This window comes from Acomys minous (assembly GCF_964271855.1).
Source record: "Acomys minous genome assembly, chromosome: 18".
Classification (NCBI taxonomy): Eukaryota; Metazoa; Chordata; class Mammalia; order Rodentia; family Muridae; genus Acomys; species Acomys minous.
Window position 1 is genome coordinate 22,380,795 of NC_140501.1, and position 18,458 is coordinate 22,399,252.

Below are 18,458 nucleotides of genomic sequence, written 5' to 3' on the forward strand. Positions count from 1 at the left end.
CCACCTACCAAGCAGACACAAAGCAAGGCAAAACACATCACAACAAAACAACCCTCAGTTTATCCTGTTTTATTGGGTGTGAGGTGTGGTGTGTGTGTGTGTGTGTGTGTGTGTGTGTGTGTGTGTGTGTGTACTTTAAAGATTGGAAGCCAAGGTGACAATGGAAAAGAGATGGGAAGACATTATATAAATAGATTTTCTTTGTCATCAGCCCTGTTGAGTCTGCAAGGTGCTGCTTCTTTGGAGTTGTCCATCACCTCTGGCTCTTTACAATCTTCCTGCCTCATGTTCTACATAGATCCCTGACCTAAGTCTTGAGGATGAGAGTTTGATGAAGCCACTGATACAGGACTGCGTGATCCTGGGCCTCTCACTGTGCATTGTCGAGTTCTGGGTCTCTATGCTAATTAACAACTACTTCAAGAAAAAGCTTCTCTCATGAGGGTTGAGTGAGACACTGAAATATGGGTCTAGCAATATATCAGTAGTAGTCATTTTAATTCCCCCCCTAAAATGAAAATAGACCTATCAAAAAATTCTACTATATTGCTCTTGGCCATATGCCCAAAAGTCTCCACATGTTTCTACCGAAATACTTGTTCATCCATGTTCATTACTGTTCTATTCACGTTAGCCAGAAATTGGCAACTGCCTAGGTGAATCAATAATGAAAATGTGGTACATTTCCACAATGGAATATTAGTTAGCTCTTTAGAAAAAAATGAAATTATGAAATTTGAAAGCGAATGGATGGAGCTAGAAACAATCATTCTGAGTGAAGTAACCCAGACTGAAAAGAAAAATATTTCATGCTTTCTCTTCCAAGTAGATGTTAGTAGTTAAGCTTTAAAAATGTGTATTTCATTTAGAATATCTGCATAGGTTAGGTAGATCATAAGTAGTGTGGGAGAGGAGGGAATCTTCCCAAGAAAATGAAGTAGCAAATAGTATTATAAAGGGATAAATAGATTAAGAAAATAGGGTGATTAATTGAGGGGGAAATATGGGGGAACAATTTACACTAAAGGCCTATTGAGAAGCCAAATAGAATCCTACTACTCTAGAAGCTTCCTAAATTGGTAAAAGAAATCTAAATGGAATTACCAGATAATGGAGGAGACATTGTCCCAACTATATATTATATGCTACCAGATAAAACTCCACTGCGAGAAATGGGTTAAATCGTTCTGAGTTGTTGGCCAAGAGTACCATAGACCACTACCAGACACGTAAAAATTACAGGATATTGCCAAAGTTATTGGATGAACCTTACAACCTGACAGTAAGGCCCTATTGCTGAAGATGCCACTTAACTTATTTCGTTGAGTGTGAAGAAATCATGCAGGTACCTAACTAGAAACTTTATCCTTATTGACTATCATTCATGAAACTTCTAGTGACCATTTATGCTACCAGAGGATAAATGTAACTATCAATCTCACCCAGCTACCATCCCTGCTAACATAGTGATTTGCCTATGAGGTATATTGCTGCTGTAGTGGCATGGATGTTATCAGAGTAGCCAATGACTTTATGTTGGACTTAAGGGCAACTTCATGAGATGGGTTGCACACCTGACACTGCTGTGAGGCCAAGAACCTGATACTAGATAGGTCATGAGCCCTAGAAGAGCTTCTTTTTGTAAATCGGAAGATTTGTTTTATTTTGTGGGGAAGGGGTGGGGTACTTGTAGAGGCCAAAAGAAGACATTGGATTCTCTGGATCTGGGCTTACAAGAGGTTGTAATAAGCCCACTGTGGATGCTGGGAACTAAACTCCCATTCTCTGGAAAAGCATCAAGCACTCTTAACCACCAAGCTATCTCTCCAGCCCCAGAACAGTTTCTTAAAATTTTTTCACCTAAGAAAATTTGACCCAGCTCTTGGAATTACGGTATTTAACAGAGATATAAAAGACACAAAAAAAGAGATATAAAAGAGTAAAAAAAATTTACTAGTAAATTATAGAAAGTTGTTAAATAACTGTCTTGTGTACATTCAACTTTAATATTTCTTAACTAAGCTTTCTTACTGACATGGTGGAGTTCCTTGTTTGCTTTTTGCTGCTGTGATAAACACCACGACATAATGCTCCTTGGCAGGGATGTATGTCATCCTTTAGGTTACAGTCCATCAGGGAAGGGGCTGAAGCACAAGCTATGACAACATGTTTCTTACTCTCCCCCCTGAGGCTAGTGTTCATCTACCTTTTTCATAAAAGTCAAGTCTACCTGCCTTTCCCATAGTGAATTTGACCTGTCACATCACTCAACAATCAAATAACTACCCTATAGACATGGCCACAGGCCATTCTGATCCAGGCAACCCCCTTGAATGAGACTTTCTCTGATGGCTGTATATCCAGTTGACAGCTGAAGCTAACTAAGAGAAGATTACATGCTTATTTTTACACACACAAAAAAAATAAATCTTGGCCAGATATTAGATACTGTAGGATGAAGAGCATCTTTAGCACTTTTCAGAGTTGATCCATACTTTGATTTTATTGTCATCAATGCTGAGAACATAAATATGGGACACAAAATGTCAGAAGTATATTTGGGGCCCTTTAAGAAATGCTAAAAAAAAAATCTGTCCTAATTCCAAACAGAATTTTGCTTGGCTGTATGTGTAACTCAAGCTAGTGACTCAAACAGCAATTTTTAAGATGAAAAATTCTATCACAGTACAAATCCCAAAATATCAAAGTGATATTTACATTCAAGGGATGACAGGGTGAAAATCTCTAAAAATCTTTGTTTCCCATAATCAAATCATTGTTTCTATAGCACAGAAATACTTTGTATGTAGTGAAAACACTGAAGTTTACAACCTCCTGAGTGGACTCTGAGCCTCAGCACTTCGCACTGATGTCAGGAGGCATGACAACAGGTTGTGTGCAAAGTACGTGTTGTGTGTGTCCAGGATCAAGGCTGTAGGGAAGTCCCATGATGCAACACAGATGAGAACTGCCAGAGACACCTTGTGTTTATTACATGCTTGAGTTTGTACTAATTCTTGGCCACAGTGCATTCATAACTTTTCATTGGGACCCAAGTTTTTTTGATCCTGCACTGTTAGACAACCTATCGGGAGCCATGACCCCTTCTTATTAGCCCCATCACCTTCATGACACTACAGAATCTCCTGGTGGCCTGTCCAGTCTGAGAGAAGACTCCAGAACCCTCTCCTGGGTTGACATCAGAGCCTTCCCCACTACTAGTCTGCACCTTTGAAGTGACCTCATTCTAAGGTGGTCACGTGTTTCTGTTCCCTCCTCCTTCTCTTTTGCTCCTGATTCATTCTTCTGAATGACTCTCCATGTCTGACCAAAGTCTTGTGTTATGATATCCAGCTCCAAGCTCACAGCATTGGCTTAAAGGGACTCTTGTGTCTCCTGACCTTCTAAAGTTAATCAGGGTTTGATATTCACTGTTGCTTCAGTGCTGCAATCCCTCTTCTTCAGTTACTTGACCCCTTACGGGGTCATGACCTACCCTTTAAGAAACTGCTCTACTTATTAATCCTCTTATTTCCAGCCATCCTTCCATTATTTCTTGAGTGTTGGGTTATCTACTGCCTGGAAGCAACTATTGAAAAATAAACCCACATATTCTGAACTTTATTTTGTTTAACCTTTCTCAAACTGGTCTCTGTTACTGTGTATTCGCTCAACTGAATTAGTGCCATTTTTAAGGTCAAGACTTGTAATCCTAGATTCGTATTACCAAATGTGATGGATGAGCATATTGAGCAAAGCAGTGTCTCATACATTTTAATCAGTTCTTTCCTGTTTATCTTTCTTTTAATTGTATCAGTGATGGCGTCCTTCATCAGCAATCAAAACAAGGATGTAGTGACCCATACAAAGTATTAGTCATTAATAACTCTGAATTAGCCGTCTGGTTAGTAGAATAACATCCAGGATGTTTTTCTTGGACACAGATGCTTTATCCTTTTTGACCTGAGCTGCACCAAGCACCATTGGGGAATAGTCATGGCTGGGAAGTCCAGCAGAGCAGAGAGTGGTGAATTTGTCCTGACTTAAGCTCAGTAGCTAAAGTCCTGCCTCATTTTGCAGGCACGTGTGGAGAAATTCACTGGGGTTTATTCTGTCCGGTTGGTGGGCTAACCTGTGGTTCTTCATATATTCCTGGCTAGTTTCCATATGCATCTTGGGCACTGTGTGCATGATTGAGGTGTTTTGCAGCTCATGGCTTCAGATGCTGAGCTCTGAAACCGAGGTGTCTCTGTGGTTCTGTGTATCCATAAGGTGCTAGCAGCTTTACCCTCAAGTTCTCCAGGCAGCCTGGCAGCTAGTATGGACAGTGACAGGGCTGCTACGCAAGCTCCTATGGCTCAGAGCCCTCTGTCATGCAGCCCTGCAGCCAGCCCCTCAATACTTTCCCCTTTGGTTTGTATAGAAGTCACTGAAATAAAAACAAGCCAGGAGTCAGGATTTCTATACACTTGAATGCACACAGCATACACACAGGCAAAACCCTTTTTGTAAACACATAAATAAAGATAATGATTACGTTTAATTGCCATATTGGGGGTTTCTAGCAGTTGAGGTTTTATTGGAACCAAAATGTAAACTGTATTTTCTCCCCATTGGTGATGATTTATCTTTAGAATAGAGCTTATATCATTTCTATTATATCTGTGAGCCGAATGATATAAAATTATGTCCTACTCAAAGGAAAAAATATTACTTTAACACCTTGTTGAAAGAATGCTGAATTCAAATAGGTTGCAATTTAGACTGACAAAATACCTGAATTATCTACTTTGTTTGCTTTTCTTTAAACCCAAATGAGATTTCTCAAAATTAATGCTGCCAGACAGCAAATGCATCTGGAATCGTTTCCCCATTACCTACTCCTTTACCCACAGAACCCCCCAAAGAAAAGGCAATGCCACTGGGGCTAATGGGATAACCATCAGCCAGGGTTTCTGCCAATTCACCAACTTTTCCCAACTCAATCTGCACTAAAGGCTAAATTAAAGTATTTCAGCTCATAGAATAAAAAGCTGGAATCTTAATTTACCATATACAGAACGCTGAAAAATAATATCAGATGCTGTGTACATGCAAAGTCAAGCAGAAAATTGAAGGAATTATCAGTGTCTCAGGTCAGGGTGGGAATTTGGGGACTGTGTAACTTGGATGAAGGTCAGTTCCATAATGTAATCTGAGTTACTCTGTGGTACATAATCCTAAATTCCCCCAATTCTCAGCATTATTTTTATTAACCTTTAAAAATGGCTTCACCTTTTTCCTTCTTACTCTATTTTATCTACCACTCTGCAGCATGCCTTTTGTTAGTAATTCTGTATTACATGCAAAACTATGAATATAGCATAATATGGTTAATTACTTTTGAAGAGTTTATATAATTCTGTATATATCTTATATATTCATTAGCACACATAGAATAGATGTTATTTACAAACCAAACTGTTAGGGGAAAAAAAGAGATCACTGAGACAAACATGGAAGAAATCGTTACTAGAAGATTTGTATTGTTTAAGTATACATATATGTACACACATAAATATATATTATACATACACACATGTTGCCTTATTTTTTCCAGATTATTGCAAGAAATAGTCAGAAAAAATGGAAAGGCAGCCATTACGAGTTACCATGTTTATTTTCCTTTGGTCCTTACCATGAGCTTCCTCTGTGCTAGATAGTAGGGCATCATCCTACATAAGTGAAGCAAAAGTAGTTCTCAAGTTTTCATCAAGTAACTGCCTCTGTGGATGCTTACATGCACGGATGTTATAAAGGATGGGGCTGGTGGGGATCTGTGATAATTAGGTAAGATCTGGTTAGAACTGGAGCAAAAAGGGAGAGGTGGTCAGAAGAGCCGAGTGACGAGCAGCATTGATGCACTCAGGAAGCTGGGGTGAATAAAACACAAGGTGAAGAAAGATGCTGAGCAAGAGCACAGCATGTGCAGATACACTGGAGTGAGACTAAGCAAAAGAGTGGCCACGGCAGGTGGATGAGAAAAGAAAGCAGGTGAGGGGCATATTATGGAAGAGAAAGCTGGAGAGATGGTTAAGGCCTGAACAGACATTGAGGCAAGACGTTTAACCAGCATTACATGACAACCTTAAGAGTGCAGTAGTGGCGTGTAAACCTTGGTGATAACAAATGTCTCTCTAATTGGCCTTAAGACCTGCTCAACAAAGGGGAAACCATACCTAGTATTGGAAGCTCATTCAACTACCCAGGGTTCTTGAAGCCACAAATCTTGTAGGAGAATCAACACTTGACTAACCCTGCATAATCTCTAACTACATTCTAACTATTGGTCTTTAGACCCACAGGTAAGGGTACTACTCACCCCTCACCAAGGAAACTTCTCTTTGCAACAGAGAGAGACCATTACCGAAATCCACAACCAACCAAAATGCCAGAGTTGTAGAGCCCATTTCCAAGTGATACAGCTGTACCTCAGGCTCTGGGGTCACTGTGGAAGAGAGGGCTCAAGGATCATATGGGACAGAGACATAGAAAAAAAGATGCTCTTGGGTTATGTCTCCTAGTAATGTCAGAAGCCACACCCATAGTGTCTTAACAGCATGGCTATCTAAACGTGAGCCCAGCAAGGACGACCTGAGTGGATGTGTTAACGTGAAAGGAGGAAAATTCATAGGACGTCAGCCCTACACAGGCAATTAGGAATGCCGAGAGCAGGAGATGCTGTCTTTCCTAGGCAAGAGCACACGAATTCCTTATTCAATACAAAATGGTCAGTCCGGGAAATATAGGCCTACACATCACTTTATACCCACCAAGCAGATTGTAATTATAAATGTAGCGATATAGATTCTGCTTAATATGTATATAACAACAATTAATTTACAACGAGACCATGAGCTTGAAAGAGAGCAAGGAGGTGTATATGAGAGGATTTTTAAGGGAAGAAAAGGAAGGGTGAAATGATATCATTATAATCTCAAAATATAAGGATTGCAGGTTCCAAGATGTCGTAGTTCCTGAGATGCTGAGCCTACTCACTGTTCTTCTTCCATAATTGGAACCCTGTGAAATTTGCGGGCCATTTATATGGCAAGGATGCTCACATCTCCAAGCCTCTTCCTCAAATTCTCTGCTCAAGCCTGCCCTGTATGTGTATCTGACAGAAACTCATTATGAATATTTCTTTACTTTAAAAGTGTGTGTGTGTGTGTGTGTGTGTGTGTGTGTGTGTGTGTGTGTGTACACATATGGAGGTCAGAGGGCAATCAAGCTCCAGCCTTCCCTTTCTACCTTCTGTGAGATGGGGTCTTTCTTAGTTACTGGCTGCTACATATACTAGGCTAGGTGGCAGTGTGCTTCCGGGATTTCTCCTGTCCCCACATCCCATCTCTCTGTAGGCATACTGAGGTTACAGACATATGTAATCTTGATTCCCTACATGGGTCATAGGGATCCTAACTCAGCACTCCATGTTTGCACAACAAGTGCTCTGTCCCATCGCTAGGAACATTTCGTTAAATCTGGAACTCTGTTTGTGGCATATGGCAGCTTCTTTCATCACTTATCTCAGGTTCTTAGGTGTCATCTATGTCTTATTACCATTTGTACTTACATCAGATCTTACAGAATTCTCTCTCTCTCTCTCTCTTCTCTCTCTCTCTCTCTCTCTCTCTCTCTCTCTCTCTCTCTCTCTCTCTCTCTCTCTCTCTGTGATGCTGTAGACTTTACCCTTCCAGTTCTCAGCTAGGGGAGGAAGACAGGATCTTCTTTTACATTCTACCACATTCATGAAATCATGCAGGGTCTACTTAGAGCCAATCTACACAGGGCTCAAGCAGTGTGGTCCTAGTTTTGATGCCTCGCACACCTACACTAAACCATATACACCCTGCATGGTGATATTCACACCAGAGTTAGCAGAGGAGCCACAAGGATCACCAGGCTATCCTCTAACATGGCATTAGCCCTCTGCCCTCAGAGGTTTACACATACGCCAAGCTCATGATTATTAGCCCCATAGTCTATGATAAGCCACATCAAACTATCCTGTTCCACACAGTAAGTTATAATGGACATACCCCACAGTTAGCATTTCTAGCTCTTTCTTTCTTCTTCATTGGTTTTTCTGGTCCTGAGTTTGTGTGTGTGTGTGTGTGTGTGTGTGTGTGTGTGTGTGTGTGTGTGTGTGTCCTGTATGTCTTGTATACTTTATTTACTTGTTTGTGTGTGCATGCTTGTGTGTCTTGTACATCTTGTATACTTTATTTACTTGTTTGTCTTTCTCTCTCTGTGTGTGTGTGTGTGTGTGTGTGTGTGTTGTATTGAGGGTGTAACCCAGAGTCTTGCATATGTTTGCTGAACACACTCCCATGGTTTGCATTTTCAAGACATATCTCCATACACAATCCAAATTATTTGTCAACTCACTGGGCGGCCTAGCCTGGCCTCAAGCCTGCAACACCTCCCCACCCCCGAGCCTCCACTGCCATGAACTGTGATCACAGGTGTGAACCAGCACACCTGCGTTAATCCTAATTTATCACGAATCTGTCTTCCTCTCACGTCCGTCTGCCCAGCACCGTTTCCCTGTGCCATCTGAGACATCATCGCTCTAGCCTCCAATGCTCTCCGTGAGTCACAAGGTCCCCTTGGGCCACCCTCAGCACCACTGCTCAGATGACTCTTCTAGTTTGTAAACCTGATTGGCTCCATCCAATCACAAAGTCCTTTGGTGGCTGTCTTTAATTCTAAGTCAAGTATTTATCCTACGACACGAGACCCTTAATCTCCTGCCCCTGTAGGCCTGCCAGCCCCTTTACCCTCATTCTCTCCACCAGTCCACAGTTTTGTTTGTCTATGTTTCTACCCTTTAGTGCATTTCTGTGTCTACTCCGTAGCTTTACTCATCTATTCCCATGGTGGTTTAACTGTTCCTATCGCTGCTCAGCACAGGGCACTGTGTGGGCCTTTGCCTCTGTGCAGTCACCTTGTAGGATGGGCAGCCTGAAGCCAGAAGCCCTGTCAAAATCAAGAGCACTTCACACATCCAATAGACTGCCACACCATGTAGGAATGTACCACACATTCCGAGGCTGAAGACACTGCCTGGTACAGGGAAATACCTAACTAATATTTACCTTTAAACATAAATAAGATGCATCCAGGCCATATTGACTAAATAAAAGAATAAATGATCCACACATAGCTCTGAGCAATAGAGGAAACCTTGATATTATCCCACAGCCCCTGCCCTAGTGTCTGTCTCCATAGGTATTTATTGGGCCATCTATATTATAATGTCATCTTCACATTCTAGTTCCTTTCCATCAAATGTTTCTTTAAAAAAAAAAAAGAAAGAAAGAAAGAAAAGAAAGAAAGCTCACCCTTTGAACAAGGCTAAATAGTTCACCTCACAACTTCAATTCACTTTCTTCTTGAGGGGGATCCTTTAGCATCTTGTCCTTGTGTCCTCCATCCACCATACACTCTGCCCCTGGAAATTGTCCTTACCATCCATCGTGCCATTTCCTCCGTGGAACCCTGGCACTTTACACGTTGAATTCATTCTAACCTCACTTTGCACCTGTGGATCTGTAACTCCTTCTAACGCCTGTGCTTTCGCTCCTGTCGTGGCTACCTGTTGGTCTCGGCTAGACTGTCACTGCCGCTCTACCATGCCAGCAAGCACCCCTTCGTGGCAGCCATTAAGCAATGTCTGCTGGACTGAACTCATTACTTATTTACTGAGGCTCTAGGTATGAAGACAGATGTTTGGGAAGTCGGTGACATAGATCACATTTAAAATTTAAAGCTTTGGGTCTTCCTTTATTAATGCGTACTTGGACACTGCATATGCCAACTCCCAAGGGTGCAGTGGTGGCTTGTACAAATATGGCCTTTGTTCTTTATTCTAGAGGTTAGAGTCTGGTAGGACTCTCATGGGGCTTTCTGTTGGCTGTCTACTTGCCGCCAGGTAGTAGAGATATGATTGAGGACAAAGGGGACAATACCCTCTTGAGGAGGTAGCATGGCCCTGAGAGACAGTCTTCATTCAGCGTCTGTAGGGCACCCCGTGGCATGAGAACTAGGAACAGGCTGTGGGTGGCCTCTAAGACTCAGGCATCAGCTATGCCATGTGATAACAAAGATGTGCACAGGAACATCCAGCGTCCCTGCCTCGGAGAGGGTAGTGAGGGTTGGAGCTAAGACGGATTGATGCCTTGAAATGATGCAGCAAATGTCATGAGATTTGCAACTGCTGTAAATATGCAGCAGAAATGAATGCCAATATCCCTGTCAATATGCTATATTTCTTTCTGTTGTGTTATGTGTATGCTGTATATGGTATATTGTGTATTTGTAGCTACATATGCACGTGTTTGAGTGTGTATGTAGGGGTCAAAGTTCAATACCAAATGTATTCCTCTATCATTCTTTCCCCTTGTTTTTTGAGACAAACTCACTGAACCTGAACCCCATAGACTTAGCTGTGGCTGCGACCCACCTGTCTCTGCCCCTCAGTACTGAGGTCCCCTGAGCAGGCTGCCACAGCCAGGTTTTACCTGGGTTCTTGGGAACTAAACACAGGCTCCCATGATTTTGTGGTAGGTTCTTTACTGATTTAACCATCTCTCCAGCCCAGACTATACTTTTTAACACAGTTTACTGCAAGCTTTCTAAGTGTCTGTCATAAGTGTTGCAGTAAACATGGAAAACAATGGTCACACCATGAACTCTATATGCTGTTTAAGTTCACCCATGCCTCTAAAACTACTGATGCCTTTGCATAGAAGAGGACATCAAAGAAGGTCCTAAAAGAAACATTAAACAATATATGTTGACACAATGACAACATATGTATTCATGACAGTGTCATAATGAAATCAACTATTCTATATGCTAACTAGAAAAATATTACATATATACATATGTGTGTGTGTATGCATATAAGATATTTGGCCTTACTTAGTTGTGTGACAGTACAAAGCAAGGACTCACACATATTCATGAAACACCTACCTCTGAGGTTACTCATATCCTTTAGTATATGATATTACTAATGATCATGTAATTATAGATATGAGTTTTTAAAAACCAAAGACTAAAAGGTTCCTTTAATGCTTGTATCATCTTTACTTGTCCAGGTCTTGTGTGCATCTATTAAAATAACATCTGGACTAGGCTGAATACTCATGAGAATGTGTTTCCAATGCTTTGAATACAAAAAATAAAAAAATAAAAAAAACAAAACCAACGATCATTTCTAAGTTATCTTTCATATGTTTTGCATAAGAGCTTCCTGTTATTTAACAACTGTGGGTTTATTTCTACATCCTCAATAAATGCAGTAAAGTGAATTATTAAGAGAACTCTGGAACTATTTGCATAGTTTGGAGGTGAAAGTATAGGCTTATACATAACAGAAGAATATGACAATGCAATAGCAAGTATTTGTATGTAGTTTTGTAGGTATTTTTAAGAGGTTTTTGTTTTGTTTTGGGAGGGGTTGGAGAGAGAGGTTATGAGACAGGCTTTCTCTGTGTAACCTTGGCTGTCCTGGAACTTCCTCTGCAGACCAGGCTGGCTTTGAACTCACAGAGATCCACCTGCCTCTGCCTCTGCCTCTGCCTCTGCCTCTGCCTCTGCCTCTGCCTCTGCCTCTGCCTCTGCCTTTGAGAGCTGGGATTAAAGGCGTGCACTGCCACCACCACCAGGCTCATCACACTGGAAAAATGATGTCCTATCAGAAGTTTTTCGTGGTCTGTGAAGTAATGTATTCCAACCTTTTCAGTATGAGGCAGTGTCACCAACACAGGGCCTGAGAGTCAGGGACTCAGTGGGGTTCTGTTGTTGTTTTGTTTGTTGGTTTTCAGATGTCCTTGGTGTGTAAAGTTTAATCTTAGTTTGTCCATAGGAAGCTGTCTCTCTTACACGGGGCAGCCTTGATGGGTTGTGCTGTGCTGCTATTTCTTGAGATAAAGCCTTCCAACCTCCCCTCCCTCCTGCCCTCCCTCCCTCTGTCCATCCCTCCCTCCCTAGTTCCCTTCCTTCCTCTCTCCCTCCCTTCCTATCCCCCAGTGAAAGATTAGGACAGAGGAACCCTGATCTGACTGAGGCCTGAAATTATGGGGTGACTGGGGGGTAGGTATCTCTCTTCTTACCCATCATCAGGAATTCTGGTCTGGACAGTACTCACATAACATAGGATGAATTCGCAAGAAAAAACCACAGTACACCAATTTGATCTCAGACCTCTGTGCAAAGCCAGACTTAAGAAAGTGAGGCTTAAAGACTCAGGGCAATTGTCTGCTTCTGTGCTGGGCTTTCAGGACATGTGGTCAGCTCTTTGGAAGTGTGATTGGGCACACGGTATGATAAAGGGGTGACAGATGGGGAGAGGGAAACCCAGCAAGGCCTGCCTGCTCTGATGTGAGGGTTAGCCACCTTGGAACCACTTTCAGCTACTACCAATACACATCCACAGGGGAGAGAAAAGGTCACAAGCAAGTGGCCCCCAAACACACGTAGGGCTGAGAGACTGAGCAGAGGAAAACCAGCAAAGCTTAGAGGATCACCAGTGTGAGTCAGGGAAGCTGCGAAGGGAGGAGTGACAAATTATGACAGTGTGGGGTTTAAAGATGGAAACTTAACCACCAGATTTGAAAACCTAGCAAAAAAAAAAAAAAAAAAAAAAAAAAAAAAAAAAAAGCTCAGAATTCAGTGAAATTACAAACCTGCCCGAAGCCCCCAGATGAGTCAGTATGTATAAATAGAACAAGTGGTGTACAGAGCCTCAGTGGTGCGACTTCCATCTCTTCTCTGTGATGTAAGTCACCCCATGTGAGCTGTAACATTCCACATAGCGGTTAGTCTCTGTAGAGTACGTTGTCAGACCCACTACGTTACACAGCACCAAGAGCATCCTTTGCTTCTGCCTGATGTGTCTTTCTCTTCATATCCAGCAGTGAGCACCAAGGCCTGGAACCCTTAGTTACAGAGCAAAGTGGCTTGGGAGGAATGGAGCCTGTATGAGGCTCGGGGAAGAATAATGAGCGTGCTGGCAAGCTTCCTGCCTAGGTGCAGGTGCAGAAATCGGGAGGTCATGAATAATGCATGACATGCAGATTAGCTGGTGGTCCGTGCCGCTGGGTTTCTGCCTCTGCTACCTGCCTGGCTGCTGTATGTGGAAAGAGGCCGATAGCAGAAGGGACTACAATTTAAAATGGAACTCGCCCAAACTTGCCATGGCCTTTTGAAGATACACAATTTTAACCGAGAGCTGACAAACAGTAGTTCATGGTCTGCCTTTTTGGATGAAGTAGGGACCTTCAGAAGAAGGGGATCTTTCCCCATTCCTCTTTTGAGTTTAAAAAATGTTAGAATTATTTGGTCATACACGTCATCAGGAGGTTTGGTTTCTGTTTTTATTTTTCCCCTAAGCTGTGATGGGAATTGTGCATTTATAGTGTTTGCTCTAGGATCACTGAATTGTTCTCAAAGATACCAATGTCTAGGATGCTTTGTCATTATGGAATAACGGACCTCAGTCCCCTTTGCCCATGTACACATGAGGTGTGAAATGGGCAACAAGGATACCACATACTGTGATCATTCCACTACAGCCGACTCTGGAAGTTTCTGGTACTTTCAGTTTAGCCCCAGGGAGGGCGCAGCAAAGGGGTTAACGCTGTAAAGGACTTAGTGTGTAGTAAAGAACTGAACCCTTGGGGCAGATGACATCTGGAAGTGTAGTTAACTCTTAGAACCAACACCTCTGCGAGGGCCAAGAAAAATTAGGTTTTCCTTTGGTCAGTGGTCATCGTGAGGATCCTATCTCAAGAAGGCAGGACGAACTGCGTTTTGCTACCTTCTATGTAAGTCTTCCGGCTCTCTCGTATGTACATCCATATATGACAGAGATAAGTACGTATCTTGAGGTGCTGGAATAGGAGCTGTTTTTCATTTCTCGCCAACTCTGTCCCTTCCGCCAGGCCCCAGTCTGGACAGCTGCCAAGACCAACAGGTGATCCTTGTAGCAGCCTAACAGCAGGAAGTGGGCGGTGCTTGATTGAGGCGGTTCAGCAGAGGGGCTATCTGGCCTCCCTCCATCTTTCCGCATAATTATCACCCCCTCCCCCTCGCGGAGCAGAAAAATCTGTGCTGAGCAGCTCAGCTGCAGCCACCATTGAGAAGCCTTGGAGAAAAAGAATGTTAATAAGGGCTGCTGGAGGAAGTCAGCCATCAAATACAAAGTGGCATCCAGCTCCAAGTTTGACAAAGAGGCAGGTTGCCCCGCCCCGTTCCCCCTCCCCACCCCCCGCGGGGCAGAAAAGGCTGGCCTGGTGTATCTGTTTGGATGTTCTTTTCACTGAGCAGTAGTGAGGGGCTGGGGTTCAAATAGACCTTGGGCTGCTGATTTTAATGGGGCCTTCAGACCAATTAAGATAATATTGTTTCTTTCATCCTTCCTTGATTTCCTCCCTTTCTGTTCCCCCCCCCGCCCCCACCTCCCTGTAAATGAAAGTAATGGGCCCGGTGGGAAGTGGGAAGAAAACTCAAGCTGAAAGGATGACAAGATCTCCGAGATCTCCGGGATACTAGGCAAGCAGTGCAATGTAAGAAGTGAGCCACGAGGCAGCTGACATAGGGCATACTGTTGAGCCAGTTGGGAACTAGCATAGATGAGGCAGCTCAGCCTTGGCCTCAGATTGGAGAATACCAGCAGCTCCTAGAAGCTTTGAATGCAAAGCCTGCATGTGTGCAACATTAGAAGCTGGCAAAGCTATACCTTTACTCCTGTTGCCTGGCTAAAGTTTGGAATTCACGTTGCCTTCCCCAACCCAGATAGAGGGCATAGATTCTACCAAGCCTGTCTCCTAGAAATAACCGCTCTCCCCCCGCCCCCCGCCCCGCGCTTCCGCCCTGTCCTGTTCACACATACTGTGTCCCTGGACACATGGATGAGATCCTCCTGTTTTCTTATCTTTTACATTCAAAAATTGACCTAAAGAATGGCTACTTCACTGCCCCATTTGTGCAGTTTCCATGGGGACGGATGTAAGCACAGGTACCATGCCTCCAGATACTTTATGCACTCTTACCCCCCAGGCAAAGATTATATCTTTAGTGACTGTGTCTTCTGCTAAAGGAGTACATCTGTTCTGGGAACTGGTAGTCCAGCATTTGGTGCCCTCACAGGTAACATGTGGCAGGCACCTTGCTAACCTGGAGAGAGAGAAAGAAGGGCGCCTTCAGGTTTGCATGGACAGGAAATTAATTGCAGCTGTTTCCTGAGAGATGGTCAGGTTCACGGGGGAGAACAAATGGAGTAAACCTGGAAGTTGATTGATAAAGCTGATAACGGCCTGCTTTCCCATTGGCAGCGAAAAACATGGTCTCTCAGTCACTGACCTCCTTTGTCTCTTGACAGGGTCCATCCATCCCCAGTGTCCAGGGTCCGGGGAAATCGAATGACTAACCAGAAGTTTGCTTGGTGAGTATGCAAGTTAATTTATGAATATTTGTCAGTCTTTCATTGGTGCGGCTGTTTCATTGTGTGCATTGAAGTGGTATCTCATGAATCCCAGACTTGCCTGGAATAAACAAACAAACAAACATTGACAGAGTTCCTCTCCTGTTAAAACTCTTCATTTGCCAAAAGCACTCTGTGCAGGATCCATACACACACACACACACACACACACACACACACACACACACACACACACACCAGCAGATGTAATCTAACCTCCCAGCATCGTCCAATTTATCTTTGGAAAACAATGGTTCCTTTTAACAATGTGACTTAGTAAACCCAGGTTTTTCTTAAATGCCACCTTCTGCATCTCATGAAAATTTTTAATCACCCTGTTTATTAAGTTTGGCAATTACTCTTCAGATGACCTTCCTCTCCTTTGGCCTTGACCTTAAATATCTATTGACTTTGGGGGAGGGAGCCAAGGCAAAGATCTTTAATTGAGAACTTCTTGAACAAAAGTCTAAGTGGAACTTCCCAGAAATGACATGAAGTTATTTCAACCATAGGACGTTTGTTAAATGATTCTTTGTGGAGCCAATTTAAAGGACTTCAACAATGTTTTATTTGAAACCAAGAAAATAGATTAATATTGGTTTAAAAATCTGTTTCTTTATATTACTGCGCAAAATTAACCTTTCAGTTCATAATGTATCTTGGAAAAGTAGATGAAAGAAAGAAAATTGAAGGAACAGAGCCATGTACTAGGTTACTTTAAAATGAGTGGAAAGTCATGGATCTCTCTCTTAATTTTTTTTTGATAATGCTTAGAACTAGATTTTGGTTATTATGATTTTTTTTAATGTGGGAAGACGTGTGCCAAAATTTCCACTTCTATATTAAATTGATTCCTAAACTAGAATTATTCTTTTAGAAATAAAAAATACCCCTGTGAATAGTACCTGATCTGTTTGCTTCCATTCCCTCCCTTAAATCTAATTAGCCCTCACAATAGCCTGTGCTCTTGGGGAATATTAGGCTTGGCAGAGGGAAATGGAGCAGAGAGGATGGACCCCTTTGTTTGGCTGCCCAAAGGCTGGGCACCCTTGATGGTCGCTCTCAGTCACTAAAGCATGCTGTCCCCTGCCAGATCTGGAATGAAGGGAGAACGACAAAGCTGGGAGATAGAGTATGAAAGCAAGGCAGAGGCCTCTCCGCTTTGGACTGCATAGGGTCTGTATTCCTCCTTAGATGAAGTCACAGTATACCAAAGAAACATCACTCCATGGAGAGAGAGCTAGAGACCCTCAGGTGACCAGCAACCTGAGCCAAAGATCCTAGGGCGCACTGTGAGCCCCGAGGTCTGGTTTCTACCCCTTAGCTCTGAAGAGCTGAGTGGGAAACGCCGAGTAGACAATACATTTTCTTTCTCTTTTCCTTTCTATACAAGAGGTGAGGATAATTTGTTCCCACCAAATTGTAGCATGTCGGTTGGGAAGTTTAAACTATTTTACCTCTAAATAAGCGATCCATGAAAATAACCAAAAGCAATTTGACTGCTAGCCCTGAGAAAGTTCAGCTCATGTTTATTTAACAACATTTATTTATGTCCCAGGCACTGTTACAAGCACTAGATTAGAAAGATAAATAAAAGATAGGTTCTAGCCTCAGAGGGCTAACTGCCTTAGAGGGGAGGGGCCTGTGTGTTTGTGTGACAGAGAGAGAGAGAGAGCGCGCGCACACGAGTGAATGCTCTTAGGTCCTGATACTCTCTGGGTATTCATGTTGCTGTTATATGCATGCTCACAAACATGTGTGATAAGATTAGATTCCCTAATACAACGTAGACGCTACTCTGTGGACACATGTTTGTAGTGTGGTGTTCGCAGGTATCAAGTCTCACCTTTACTTAAGACCAATAAGAGAATTGTAGTACTGGGGGGGGGGGGCATGTAGAAAGAAAGAGACTTAGAAGTCAATTCCAAAAACTGAAGTGGAAAGCATGTACTATTGATCTTGCCCGGCACACTTGTGCTGGAAAAACAAAAGAGGAAAATCCATCCCAGAGAAGAAAACACTGGAACAAAGGCATATTGTTGGTAGGAAAAACAGAGAGAGAGGTGAGCTGTGTGTCCTTTATAGATGCAATCAGATGTGGAAGAAGATGGAGACATTGTAAATTGATCCTAACAGGAGCTCAGCTAGATTTAATAAATAAACTTGTTTGATCAGGCACCAGCTAAAATGCCTATGATCTATACTACCTTGAATCTTCCTTAGCTAAATACCGTGACTCTGGTGGATGGATAAATCACCTGGCAGGGAAGAAGCCCATGAATCACCCAGCATCTCCTCCTAGTGACGTGATAAATGGTTGATACTTGGTTGTGAGATATTGACTGTGAAAAATTCCAAAAGTTTACCTATTCATCTAGCAGCCGTGAGAACCAGCAAAAGATATTTACTCTCCTCAAAGTAGAGGTTGAGGATAATTTGTAGAATTAGATGACAAGTTCATCGCTAGCTTGGTTTTGGCTTCTGTTAGAACCTTAAATAGTATACATGAGACTTTAGAACTGTGAATTAGTGCATTTGGGCTAGCAAATGTTCCCAGCAGTTAAAGCTGTTCATCAAATAGGCAATTAAAAGCCATAAATAATGGAAAGGCTTCAACTTCCAATGCAGGGTTAGATGTAGCTCCCCTTGGTTGATTCTGGAAGGCAATGGCTGTGCCTTACAGCTCCTAAGCTATTGTTTATTATTGAGCAAAGCAAGTTTTAAAAAATTTAGTAGCATTTTCCTTTGTGTAATGCTGATACAAGGAAGCATCCGCTAGCCACTTTCATGGGAGCACCACTCTGGAGGGGAAGAAATAGGTGGGCACAAATATCTTTTCAAAGCAAATGGCAAAAGAACCAAAAGAAAATGTATTAACGTGTGTTCATGTCCAGGGAGGGAACCAGACGACCAGGGCTTATTATGG

At 42.6% G+C, this 18,458-nt stretch overlaps 1 protein-coding gene across 9 annotated transcripts in view; it reads left to right on the forward strand.

Annotated features, from left to right (window-relative positions):
- The window catches only part of KLF12 (KLF transcription factor 12), a 581,105-nt gene that overhangs the window by 487,386 nt on the left and 75,261 nt on the right, over positions 1-18,458 (forward strand). For all 9 annotated transcript variants that reach the window (XM_084767870.1, XM_084767873.1, XM_084767874.1 and 6 more), the window contains one exon: positions 15,431-15,493. In XM_084767870.1, the coding sequence (XP_084623996.1) occupies positions 15,431-15,493 (63 nt within the window). The remainder of the gene's footprint in view (positions 1-15,430; positions 15,494-18,458) is intronic.